The sequence below is a fragment of the Anguilla rostrata genome, chromosome 10, assembly GCF_018555375.3.
Source record: "Anguilla rostrata isolate EN2019 chromosome 10, ASM1855537v3, whole genome shotgun sequence".
NCBI classification, from domain to species: Eukaryota; Metazoa; Chordata; class Actinopteri; order Anguilliformes; family Anguillidae; genus Anguilla; species Anguilla rostrata.
Genome location: NC_057942.1, coordinates 22151801 through 22165007, shown reverse-complemented (window position 1 = coordinate 22165007; position 13207 = coordinate 22151801). Strand labels below are relative to the sequence as shown.

Below are 13207 nucleotides of genomic sequence, written 5' to 3'. Positions count from 1 at the left end.
AAGACCAGGAAGACTATGGACTAATTTATGGTGCATGGTTCGCATCTGGAGGGCACACTTCGCTGCTCGGCTAGCAGTAACTCCGAAGGAAAACAAACGGTGGCTGTACCACTGCTAATTTACATTTTCACGCAAGTCCGAGTTTTCGTTCTATTCTTGTCATTTTGCGATTAGCCTATATAGAATTGACGATGAGAAAGTAATCAAACAGCAAATTGTTTACAACGTGTGCATGTTTTCTGCTGTTGTTGCCAGTTATATTGGAAATGTGAATGCATTCTGTCGCTTCGGATGTCAAGACATGAAAGCGAATGTTCGCATAAAAACATAATGAATGTGTTTGAGAGGATATATAAAACAGTTACAATCTGACTATTGTTATATCTGTTATATCCTATTTGTTGCATAACGGTCCAAGTTCAACTACCAACGACAGTTTTGCTTGACAACGGTAAAATATGCCCAAACGGCTGCAGAAGAATATTTCAATTCCATGTGATTAAATCGATAAAAATCAATAAATACAAAAGTAACCATATATAGTCATTGTTGGTAACCCGTTGTATATAAGTGGAATAAACCCCTCCGGGCTGTCCCGGTTATTAGAAAATAATGTAGGCTACTTCGGTGGTAGTATGGTGTTACAGAAGAAATCATATGACAGATGGACCGACGACAACGTCGCTTTTCCATACGTCAGTGGGCTAATTTGCCTAATCTTCGCGGGACTTTAGACCCCGGTGGAAACGCAGACAGCCATTGGCTGAAGGAACCTTTTAGTTCCTGGTAAAGCAGTTCCTGGGACTGAAAGTTCCGGGTAATTTTGGTGGAAACGCGGCTTTATACTCAGTCACCTGTTTGTACATGTGTCAGAAGAAATTCTATTTAAAATGAATCTGCATGTAAATACCACCATGCTACCATGGATTAAAAATGGGCTTTCCATAATAGAACTCCAAAAAATGACATTTATAATATAAAGATGAAGAAACTAACAAACAGACTAGAACTTTAAAATGTCAGTGTGCCACAGAACCAAAGGCAATTAGGGGAGGTGGAGTCTATGTTTTTAAAGTGGAAAGATGATGCTTGTGGACTATGATTAAAATTATTTGTGGTTGAATAAAAATGAGTAAAATGCCAATAATTATATGTCAAATTAATGTTTAACCTTTCAGGGAAAAATGTAACTGTTTTTTTTATTTTTATAAATTGTATTGTCTAAGTTGGTAAACATTCTTAGTTATTAATGTGTTTAGCTGGGCAATTCTGGACAGTGCTAGGTTAATCACAGTGTTGCTATGGTTTATGTTGCTGTAGGAGTCCTGCTGGTCTCACAGACCTTTGATTGGTGTCTGATAGTGCACCAGATGAGGCAATTTCCAGTACAAATTATAGCTAAAATAATCACTGCCTTGAGGGACTGATGATCACCATGGAGACTAGAGTTAGATCCATGCTTGTGAAATTATGGGGTGGCATTGGGAAAACATAAATGATAGCCTATATAGAGCAAAAGTGATTGTTCTGTTACACTGGTCATTTTATGTGCCAAAAAGTACTAACAGACTTGTGATTGACAACATTGTGGTTGACCTCCCTATACCACACGCTCCCCTGTACCACCCTGCCTCCACTGACACTTCCACTCTATCCTGCACTCCTGCCTCATCTACCACTCAAGCTTGCATTCCCTCTATACTCAACCACTCTAGCTTGCATTCCCTCTATACTCACTACTACTCTAGCCTGCATTCCCTCTATACTCTCTATTACACAAGCCTGTGTTCCCTCTATACTCTCTACTACCCTAGCCTGTGTTCCCTCTATACTCACTACTACTCTAGCCTGCATTCCCTCTATACTCTCTATTACTCAAGCCCGTGTTCCCTCTATACTCTCTACTACCCTAGCCTGTGTTCCCTCTATACTCTCTAATACCTTAGCCTGTGTTCCCTCTATACTCTCTACTACTCTAGCCTGCGTTCCCTCTATACTCTCTACTACTATGGCCTGCGTTCCCTCTATAGCCTCTACTACTCTAGCCTGAGTTCCCTCTATACTCTCTAATACTCTAGCCTGCATTCCCTCTATACTCTCTACTACCTTAGCCTGTGTTCCCTCTATACTCTTTACTACTCTAGCCCGTGTTCCCTCTATACCCCCAACTACTCTACTGTGCATTCCCTCTACCACTCTACTCTGCACTCCTTCTACACTCTCTGCCACTCTGCCTTGTATTTAATTATTTTTAGGTCAAGGCCAGTTTGGCCTTGATAAAGCAAAATCCTTATAGGGTACCAATGAATTCAGAAGGCAGCAGCATTTATATTGCATCCATTTATACAGCTGGATATACACTGAAGGAATGCAATGAAGTACCTAGCTCAAGGGTACAACGGCAGTGTCCTACTCAGAAATCAAACCTGCGCCATTTAGGTTACAAGACCAGTTCCTTACCCATTATACTACACTGCCGCCCCAGTGTTGTATATAAAGCTTACCGGAAGGATTTTTTAATGGACAATGTAGCTATACACTGGTGTATGCTTGATGTGAATATTTGAGAGCACAATGTAGAAGAGCAGGTAGACAATCATGCTACTAAGGGACAAGGATCCAAAAAACTTCATGATATCCATTTCCCTCAAAACACGGAGCATGATGATAGTTTCAGCCTCAACCCAAAAATGTTCTTCTGGACTTCTTTTTAACGGCGGCAGTCATGTTTTCTTCTGTAAACAAGAAAACACTCGGTGGGAGCTAGGGCATGCGTCGTCAAGCCGTTTGACTGACGTAGGTGTCGCAAAATGCTGCGAAAACTCCAATAGGACGTTATAGTGTGATTAAGGTGTATACATGTCTACAATGCACTTCAATAATGCAACTAAGATCGGAATACTCTGCATGTCTTTACATTACATTACATTATAGGCATTTAGCAGACGCTCTTATCCAGAGCGACGTACAACAAGTGCATAGGTTTCATGATGTAGAGGCGCAAAAGAAACACTAGAGTGAAGTAAGGATCGTAGTGCCAGAAGTGACCACATCGATCAGGACTCAAACCCTGTAGAGTAAGCTTGTTCAGCAAGCAAGAATCCTACCAAGTACAAACTAGCACTGGAATCACACCTAATCATACAAAAACAATCCTGCCAGATACACTAACATAATCAAATTATACTAGCTAGGTACAGTGAACTGAACTATAGGCTAGGGAGGGGTGGGGAGAGGTGCAGCCTGAAGAGATGAGTCTTCAGTCTGCGTTTGAAAGTGGTGAGATTCTCTGCTGTTCTGACCGTCACGGGGAGGTCATTCCACCAGCGAGGGGCCAGGACAGACAGCAGACGGGAGCGGGAAGTGCAGACGCGAAGAGGGGGAGGTGCCAAGCGTCCAGAGGTGGCAGAACGGAGAGGTCTGGCTGGTGTGTAGGGTCTGATGATCCTCTGAATGTACCCTGGTGCTGACCCCTTAGCTGCCTGGTATGCAAGCACCAAGGACTTAAATTTGATGCGAGCCATAACAGGCAGCCAGTGGAGGTCAGTGAGCAGGGGGGTGACATGGGAATGTCTGGGGAGGTTGTAGACCAGACACGCTGCAGCATTCTGGATGAGCTGCAGGGGTCTGATGGCGGATGCTGGCAGACCAGCCAGTAGCGAGTTGCAGTAGTCCAAGCGGGACAGGACCATCGCTTGAACCAGGAGCTGGGTTGCGTAGGTGGTGAGGAAGGGGCGGATTCTCCGGATGTTGTACAGGAAGAACCTGCACGTTCGACTCACCGCCGTGATGTTCTGGGAGAGGGACAGTCTGTTGTCCATCACCACTCCAAGGTTAATTCGATTATTGCTTACTCCAACTATGACCTTATTCGAGTTAAGGTAATCAGAAAATGCTGTTTTCATGGCAGTGCCTTATTCAGAGTATTGTCTTAATTGGGTTAATATCGGAATATTGCTGTCCGTGTAAACGAAGTTAGTTGGAATGTTGCCAAAACGTGGTGGACGGTTGAAAATTGTTTTCATGTCGTTCCATCTACATACAAGAAAACATACGAGAGTACAGAAATGTATACAAGATTTAATTCTTACACATTTAGTTACTGTACCACATTGTGTGACAATATTTTGCATTATTTTTTAATCTGATATCAGTGTTTCATCTTAAACCTTCATAACGGGCTCAAATATTCTTTATAATGGACAAAAAGCATTTTATTCATTTTTGGAGAGATTTTGGGTATGTTTCTGGACCCCTAGATATTTTAGACCACTGTACTGATGGAAAGCTTGTAATTCTCACTTGAAAATGATGCGTGAGTTTCCTGAGACAGTTGATTTGTAGTGAAATATGTGAATATCTTGTGATTTACAGCAATGCATAATTTAGACATTTTGGATAGATTTGGAGACGCTGGGTACACTGCTTAGTGAACTTGTGGTCAAGACGTTTTTGATCCACAACATGTATAGTTTAACCTGCTGTATATATGCAATCTCTCAGTATTTCATTGCAAACTAAAAACGAGCAAATTCATTTTTGATTTTTTGCCAAGACAATTGCATTTGTGGCACTTTATTTCTTCCAAAATTATGAATATAAAATAATCTGCATTTGTATTGTAAATGGTACAAATGTATTACTTAATTTAAGCCATTTTTCAAGTCTCTGTTGAGTTCACATCTGGAGTTATAAAGCTTTAAATAGGGTACCCCCTAAATGGGCAAGGATTGGCCAGATTTGGCATGTGTGCTAAGGGGTTAAAGTATATGCGACAAAGTATATGCGACAAAGTATGAAACGTGGCTGCTTTCATTTACATAACATTAATATGTCACAAACATTATGGTGCCCTGAAATGGGGGCCTATGTAGAAAAGTGCTGTAATTTCTACATTGTGAAGCCAAAGTGTACAAAATAAAAGCTGAATATGTGCAGTTTAGCCTCATGTGAATTGTTTGATTACAAATCTAAAATTGTGGAGTACAGAGTCAAATCAAGGAACAATATATCTTTGTACCAAACAAGCTTACTGTATGCTGCAGTATATTTTTCAATATATGGCAATATGCAATGGTTCAGCTTTTTTTGTCTGGAGCCGTGGCTCATAAGGCTGGAAGTCTGGGACCCATAAATGTTTTAAATTAATTGGAAAAAAACTTTTAGAATACTCATCTGACGACAGGATAAGAATTCATGGCGTTAATGTCAAGATTTTACATGACATTGATCTTGGAATTACATTTGCTATTTTTGCCAGTTTATAGAATGCATTATTTTTCTGTATGTAATCATATTCTCTTTGAAGCACCTGTGCTTCTCTGTGTTTCTTTTTCTGTCTGTGGGTGCAGATTGAAGTGTAATGTACGTAAGATTTCCAGGTGCCTGGTTTTGGACCCGTATGTCCTTTTTTCAAATTATTTCAAATGCCCAGTTTGTGGTAGTGACTGGACAGCATTAATGTCCAGTCTGTATACTTGATTGATATTTGACGGCTTGCATTAAAATTTCTTAAGTAAAGTAAAATTTAAATTAATTAAAGTAAAATCAATTTCTTTTGTCCCCCCTGTTATGCTGTTTTTCCTCCTTACTCAAACTAAATGATGTCAGAAATTACCAACCATTTGGCAGTTGCAGTATTGCCGTTGAGTATCAGTCATGTAGGCACGAGTGGGAGCCCTACTGGTGTCATAAAAGTGCTTTGATTAGTTCACCAGACTTCTTGTTTTTCGTTGAACCTCATGTTCACTTAATGTTTTAAAAACAGCATGTTAGAGACAGGAGTTACAAGCAAAACAGGGAATTTATTGCCATTATTTGCCATTTTGATAACACCTTATGAGACCCACCATTCATCATGCCAAACTAACCCATGTGGAAAAGACTCCGGTTGGCAATGAACTACATAACCTAGTCATTAATGTTGACCTTCTTTAACCCCTTTGCGCACATGCCAAATCTGGCCAATCCTTGCCCATTTAGGGGGTACCCCATTTAAAGCTTTATAACTCCAGATGTGAGCGTCACAGAGACTTGAAAAATGGCTTAAATGAAGCAAGACATTTGTACCAATTACAATACTAACTTACATTATTTCTTCTTAAATTATGAATATAAACTAAAGTGCCACAAATGCAATTGTCTTGACAAAAAATCGAAAATCAATTTGCTGTTATTTAGTTCGAAATTAAATACTGAGAGATTGCTATAGATTGATAAACTATACATGTCCTGGATCAAAAACTCCTTGACCACAAGTGTGTCAAAGGGTGGATACACAGGACTACTAAAGAACTATGAATCAAAAAGTAAGCAGTGTACCCAGTGTCTCCACATATATCCACTACAAATCAACTGTTTGACTGAAGAAACTCACTGTTGCATCATTGGGATGCAACAAGTGAGTGGGAATTACAAGCTTTCCGTCAGTACAGTGGCTTAAAATATCTAGGGGTCCTGAAACATATCCAAAATCTCTCAAAAAATAAATTAAATGCGTTTTGTCCATTATAAAGCATATAACTGTGCCCCTTATGAATGTTTAAAGTGAAACATTGATATATGATTTTAAAAATAATGTAAAAACATTATCACACTGTGGTACAGTATCTAAATGTGTAATCATTAACGCTAGTATGTTTTTCTGCACTCTACAGTCTGTGATGTTTTCTTGTATGGGGATGGGATGACATTATGTTCAACTGTCCACCACGTTTTGTTCCAGTTGAGGTCATATACGGTACATACATTAAACACAAACTACAAGTAAACCAACGAACGCTTATGTTACAGTGTGAACTATCCTCATTCTAAAATACCACTAACCTATTTAAAGACACTTAATTTAAAAAATAATGTATATAACTTAAATATTTTCAGCAGCAACACTTTCATTTGGATGATGAAATATTATCTGTGTTCAGTAGATACAGGCAGAGACAGAATGAATCCTGTCGCTCCCCAGTTCTAACTTAGCCCAGAAAACAGTATATCAGCTAGGTCTATCAGCAAACATATGCCTTAGCCACGCTCAGAATTTCTCAAGAATAATAGTATTTTCCAAGAAATAACGAAAGTCATCGATAAAATTTTGCCAGGTGCAGTGTCTTTTACTGCTACCACAGACTAAATGCGTAATGCAGCTGCAATGAGACTAAACCTTTGCTTACGCTGAGCTATAAAAATCCAAAAGTAAAATTAGACACATTATACATCGTTAGAAAGCTTATTCTGTCACCTATTGGAATGATTGTGTTTCGATCAAGCTAGATTGTACTACAAAGGAAGGCAACACCGAAAACATCATGTGTGGTATTACACACAGCTATTTTGGAAGGTACCCCGGCGTCACAAATGAGCGTGTGTTTCACAAACGGATTACCCAAGACAATATATGACCACTCCGTCTGGAAAGGGACAAAGGTCGTATATTTATTCCATATTTAGTCACAGATATTGACAGTAGAATGACATGGTATCATTTTTGAAAAATTCATCTTGTTTATTTCAGTGTTCAGTGAGCAGCGTTTTTCACAGCTGTACTGGCATACCTTCGGGTATTGTTGGCTTTATCTTGTTACTACGATGGAATACAAATTTATAGTGGTAAAATAATGTTTTCATGTATGCCCAAATCGACACTATTGTCCAGTGTGTCATGCGTGGAAGGTGTAGTTACAGATGAGACTGTAGGGAGGGGGTGCTTGGTAAATGCACGACCAGCGTGACAATGGTGGCGCTGCGAAACTCTGTATTCGGCATAGTTGTCCTGAATTGTCTACTAATACATCTAGAACACTGAGTTTGTGTTTTCAACTCAATAATTTGGTTGCAGGAGCACAGCATGTCTGAATTGAGCAATCTAGGCACGCCGGCGTGCCGACCACTAGGGGCTTTGCACTAAGAGGTTAAGGTAAGATTTAAACTAGTCTGGCTGCAGGCCGATGAGTACATTGGGTGTTCCTTGTGATGAAATCCACAATAGGCCTAGCTATCAGTGCACAAACTCTAGTAAATATCAACATAAAAATGGCAGAATCACAGCCTAAGGAAGCCCACTGGTTCTGCTTTTTTTATTGTTACTCATACTAGCATGGGTGGATTTGACCCAGATTGTAGCCAGGTTGCTCAGCACACTCACCTGTCCCCCCCTCTTTGTATCCCAGCATGCACAACTCCAGTCTTACCTCTAACCTGTAAATACACCATCTGCGTCCCCTGCACCGTCGGTTATCCCCTTTTTCCGGTTCCATTGCGATTGCAATGTATCAACTTCTTATTGGATAATTTGTGCCACATGATTGTGTACTTTGAGAGTTTTGCTCTTGAGGTAGCAGTTGTGAATTACACAGATAGCGAACATTAGCTAGTTGGTGGATATGTGTATAAACCTAGCGGTTTTTCATTAAACTCCAAAAGAAAGCCAGCTGCTATCTAGCTACAGTTCCTGTTTAGCTATTTGAGCATCCATTCATGTTTAGATGACTACTTAGCTTGCCGTGCTATAATTTTAGCCTAAAGGCTAGTAACGGCAATAAATCACGTGATAACGTTGTATCCCGTAAGGGGTCGACACATCGCAATTGCGATGGAACCGGAAAGAAGGGTTTGCAGGGGTCGCAGATGATGCACTTAAACCTCTCACTGTGTATCCCAGTAAAAGCCACATTGCAACCTCAATTGTCCTTCTCTTTATGTTTCCTGGCATGCACCATTCCTCTCCATGTACCCCAGCATGCAGTGCACTGCAACCTCACCTGTCCCTCCCTCGCTCTGGGTTCCAGCTCAGCTCCCCCATGAACTCGGTGAGCAGCTCAGAGGACATCAAGCCCTCCAGCAGCCCCCTCTACCTCACTAAACACATTTGTGCCATCTGCGGGGACCGCTCATCAGGTGGGTGCCATACAACTGAGCCCTAAACTCTACCCCACCTAACTACTCCCCACCAGCGCTAAACAGTACTTGTTTAGTCTAAGTCAACCCTTTCTTATGTGTGTAGGTGTGAATGTGCATGTAAAAAACACTATTGTGTGTCTAGGTAATAATTGTATTGTGTGTTTCTAAGTTAACACTTTTATAAGTGTGCTGGTATGAATGGGCATGTAAACACTGTTTTCTGTGGGTTTAGACAATCGTTGTTTTCTGTGTATTTAAGTTAACACTTTAGTAAGTAAGTGTGAATGCACATGAAAACACTGTTGTGTGCGTGTGCAGGTAAACACTATGGGGTGTACAGCTGTGAAGGCTGCAAGGGCTTCTTTAAGAGAACCGTGAGGAAGGACCTGAGCTACACCTGCAGGGACAATAAGGTCTGTCTGATTGACAAGCGCCAGAGAAACCGCTGCCAGTACTGCCGCTACCAGAAGTGTCTTGCCATGAGGATGAAGAGAAAAGGTACAGCTCACCACTCACTAAGCACATACCCACTTCACGAACAAACCTCACTCTCGAGATATGAAATGTGCATGTTATTCAAGAATATTGCAAATCTGAAGAAAAACACATTTTCAGCATACAAAAATGCTCACACGTACAAAGCACTGTCTATAAGTCGTTAATACAAACCTGCAAAATCTAGGCCCGCCACTTTTGGCAATCTAGTGACCACAATTTGCCATGCATAGCCCACAGCGGCAGTTCCTGCGCGCCGTGGGAAAAAGGACCTTCCCTAAACTGTGAAGGGAAGCACAGAATCATCTAGATTGATTGTATACTGTAGCATTAAGCCTAGGCAATTTGCTGGAATTAAGGAGCCTAGCCCAAACCATGAAAAGCAGCCCCAGACTAAGAGGTGTCCTGATACTTTTGGTCATTTAAGCTGCGTTTCCACCAAAAGTACCCGGAACTTTTAGTCCCAGGAACTACTTTTCAAGGAACTAAAAGGTTCCTTCAGCCCATGGTTGTCTGCATTTCCACCGCGGTCTAAAGTCCCGCGAAGATTAGGCAAATTAGCCCACTGACGTATGAAAAAGCGACGTTGTCGTCGGTCCATCTGTCCTATGATTTCTTCTGTAACCTCATACTATCACCAAAGTAGCCTGCATTATTTTCTAATAACCGGGACAGCCCGGAGTGGTTTATTCCACTTATATACAACGGGTTACCAACAATGATTATATATGGTTACTTTTGTATTTTGTATTTTTTTTTATCGATTTAATCACCTGGAATTTAAATATTCTTCTGCAGCCGTTTAGGCATATTTTACCGTTGACAAGCAAAACTGTCGTTGGTAGTTGAACTTGGACCGTTGTTATGCAACAAATAGGATATAACAGGCCAATAGTCAGATTGTAACTGTTTTATATATCCTCTCAAACACATTCATTATATTTTTATGCGAACATTCGCTTTCATGTCTTGACATCCGAAGTGACAGAATGCATTCACATTTATATGTATAACTGGCAACAACAGCAGAAAACATGCACACGTTGTAAACAATTTGCTGTTTGATTACTTTCTCATCATCAATTCCATATAGGCTAATCGCAAAATGACAAGAATAGAACGAAAACTCGGACTTGAAAATTTAAATTAGTAGTGGTACAGCCACCGTTTGCTTTCCTTCAAAGTTACTGCTAGCCGAGCAGCGAAGTGTGCCCTCCAGATGCGAACCATGCACCATAAATTAGTCCATAGTCTTCCTGGTCTTTTTGTGGAATTGAAGAATGGCAGAGTAAAATTACGGCAGTCTGAAAAAGCTAAAGGGACAATTACTAGAATTAACCTGTTATTTTACCCTGACAAAAAGTGTGGAAGGTGATTTCCAGTTTGCTTTTACTGTATCACCAATGTGAATTACGCAGAACTACCGCATACCTCACATAACTGTATCAAACCTTTTGAGTCAATTACAACGGGCTAACAAAGAAAATCCGGAAGAAAATATTCAGCAACCGAATTAATCCGTTTGAATGTTTTGGTACGTAATATGCTGTCCCAGCACGAATGCTTTTTATAAAAAAAAATGTATAAAACGAATACTAAAGCAAGAAAAGAACAGAAGAGCACACGTTATAATTCCAAGATGTTGGCAGGCTATAACCAAAACTAGGCTACTGCGCCGCATAACATACAAGTTTGATTTGAAGTTATTATGAAAATAAATTGGTTTGCGGCTGCATATTTTTAAACATGGCGGCTGAAAATAAACAAAAAAATGCTGCGAGTACTCGACCAATCAGAAATGTTCAACGCTGCAAGCTCCACCCAAAAGGTTCCTGTACTTTCGGAAAGTACTACCCCCCGAGCAGGAACTTTTTGGGGGGTAAAATAAAGCCCCCGGAACTAAATTTAGACCCTAGTTCCTGCGGTGGAAACACACTGAGTTCCTCAAAAGGTTCCTAGTTCCGGGGTAAAGTTCCTGCGGTGGAAACGCGGCTATAGTCTATCAAAATTAGGTCAAGTTATAAGAATCAATATTGGCCATCTTAGCTCACACAAATTCAGCAAGCTGTATTTCAAAGAAGCTACCCAATGTTTACTAAATTATTTGAAGTAATAATAAGTTAAAAAGTAGTTAGTAGAAATGGCACAGCTGTCAATTTGACTGTTCTCACTTTAAATGGAAAATTTCCATTTTATTTTATATTTAATGGACAATAAAGTTTTCTATTCTATTCTATTCTATTCTAAGATAATCATTGTACTCGCTGTGAAGAAATCCATAGCCTATGACTCCCCTTTGTGACTTTTCCTAAACATATGTATTGAACGTTGTCATATAATCTGTGATATAATTGTGATATAATCTGAACATCAACATTGTATAAGGAAATAAAGTTATAAATACTTACTTAAATGGCTGTCATTATCTTGCACCAGTTTCTGCACAACCTATAATGTTACCGACTGGACTGAATTGCAACCAAGATTTCAGTGCTTAATTTCGGTTCCATCTGTACCAACGTTTTGCACTCGTTCTGTGGACTTGTCAGCAAACTACCAAACATTAAACTCGGTCAAATTCTGCAAGTGAAACTGACTAAAGTGTGGGTGTATTTTACCCAGAAGGATTCATCAAGCAATAGGCCGTGCCTTTGCAATAAAAAAGATTCTCTTTATGTCATCATTTGCACGTTCTTTTAAAGAAGGTAGATGATAGTTTCAAGTTTTAAGAGTGCTGTTTTAGCAGCGGTATCATCAAAATGTGAACAATACCCAACCCTAATCATGAAATGCTATTATGTGGGGTTTGCATGTGAAATGCTATAGAATGGATTTCAGAAATATAAATGTGTTTCTGCAAAGATCATACAGTTGTAAAAGCAATAGCTATAATTTTTTAGGCAATTGTTAGTTAGCATGCAAGTTAGAGATTTGCTGGCGTCTGAGGTGGTGAACCCATGCCTCTCACTCATCCAAAGGTCACTATAGACAGACATGCTACCAGCGAGCTACTAGCGAACTAGCTAAGGGGACTAATTAAAAAAAAAAAAAAATTTAAGTGTGATCTTCTATAAATGTCTATTTTGCATGTATATTTAATGTTTTTATTGGCTGATGTAGCTAAATGGCCAATGGGAAGACATATTCTTTGTGGGCCTGGAGCATTTGTGATGATGCAATCAGCAGGAAAAAGAAGAAGAAGAAGAAGATGAAGGACAACATGCAAAATGTGGCTTTATTGTGTGGACATGTGAAGTTGTTTGTGAATTCTGTCTGTTCACATGAGGTCAGAAGATAGAGAAATTAATATTATTAAGGACTGAGAGTCTCTGGTCATTGTGGTTATTTCTGTTGGAAACCCTGAAAAGTGCAAAACTCTTGGTGCTGTATAGGTAAGGGACATGCCACCCGGCTAAGATGTATATTATAGTATATTATAAACAATTTCAGCGTAAATTTGTAGAATAGAATCTGTATTTAAGTTGTACCTGTCCAGTGCACTTTGTGTGATACTGCTGTAGTTAGGAAGTGACAGCTGTTTTAGAACCCTACTATATGTTTTTCATTTGGTTGTTATGGATTCTTATGAATATTATTTGCTTAGTTTGTAGAATCACTGTGCATGGGTACAGGCAGGGGGGTGGGGGGGGTAGGGGGGAGAGGGACATCAGGCATGCTCCTGGCTTGGTGATCATGAGATCCCAGATCCAGACTATTAAATTAGTCTCTACCGGGGAATGGATGCTCAATTATCCATCCATTATCTGTACCCGCTTATCCTGAGCAGGGTCGCGGGGGGTGCTGGAGCCTATCCCAG

At 40.0% G+C, this 13207-nt stretch overlaps 1 protein-coding gene and 1 long non-coding RNA gene across 2 annotated transcripts in view; one reads left to right on the top strand and one right to left on the bottom strand.

The window, feature by feature from the left end:
- LOC135233773 (uncharacterized) overlaps positions 1-13207 on the bottom strand; it is a 392830-nt gene that overhangs the window by 126355 nt on the left and 253268 nt on the right. The window lies entirely within an intron of this gene.
- LOC135233683 (retinoic acid receptor RXR-alpha-A-like) overlaps positions 8297-13207 on the top strand; it is a 58893-nt gene continuing 53982 nt past the window's right edge. The window contains exons 1-3 of the mRNA XM_064297486.1: positions 8297-8329; positions 8784-8892; positions 9214-9393. Of these exons, the coding sequence (XP_064153556.1) occupies positions 8297-8329; positions 8784-8892; positions 9214-9393 (322 nt within the window). The remainder of the gene's footprint in view (positions 8330-8783; positions 8893-9213; positions 9394-13207) is intronic.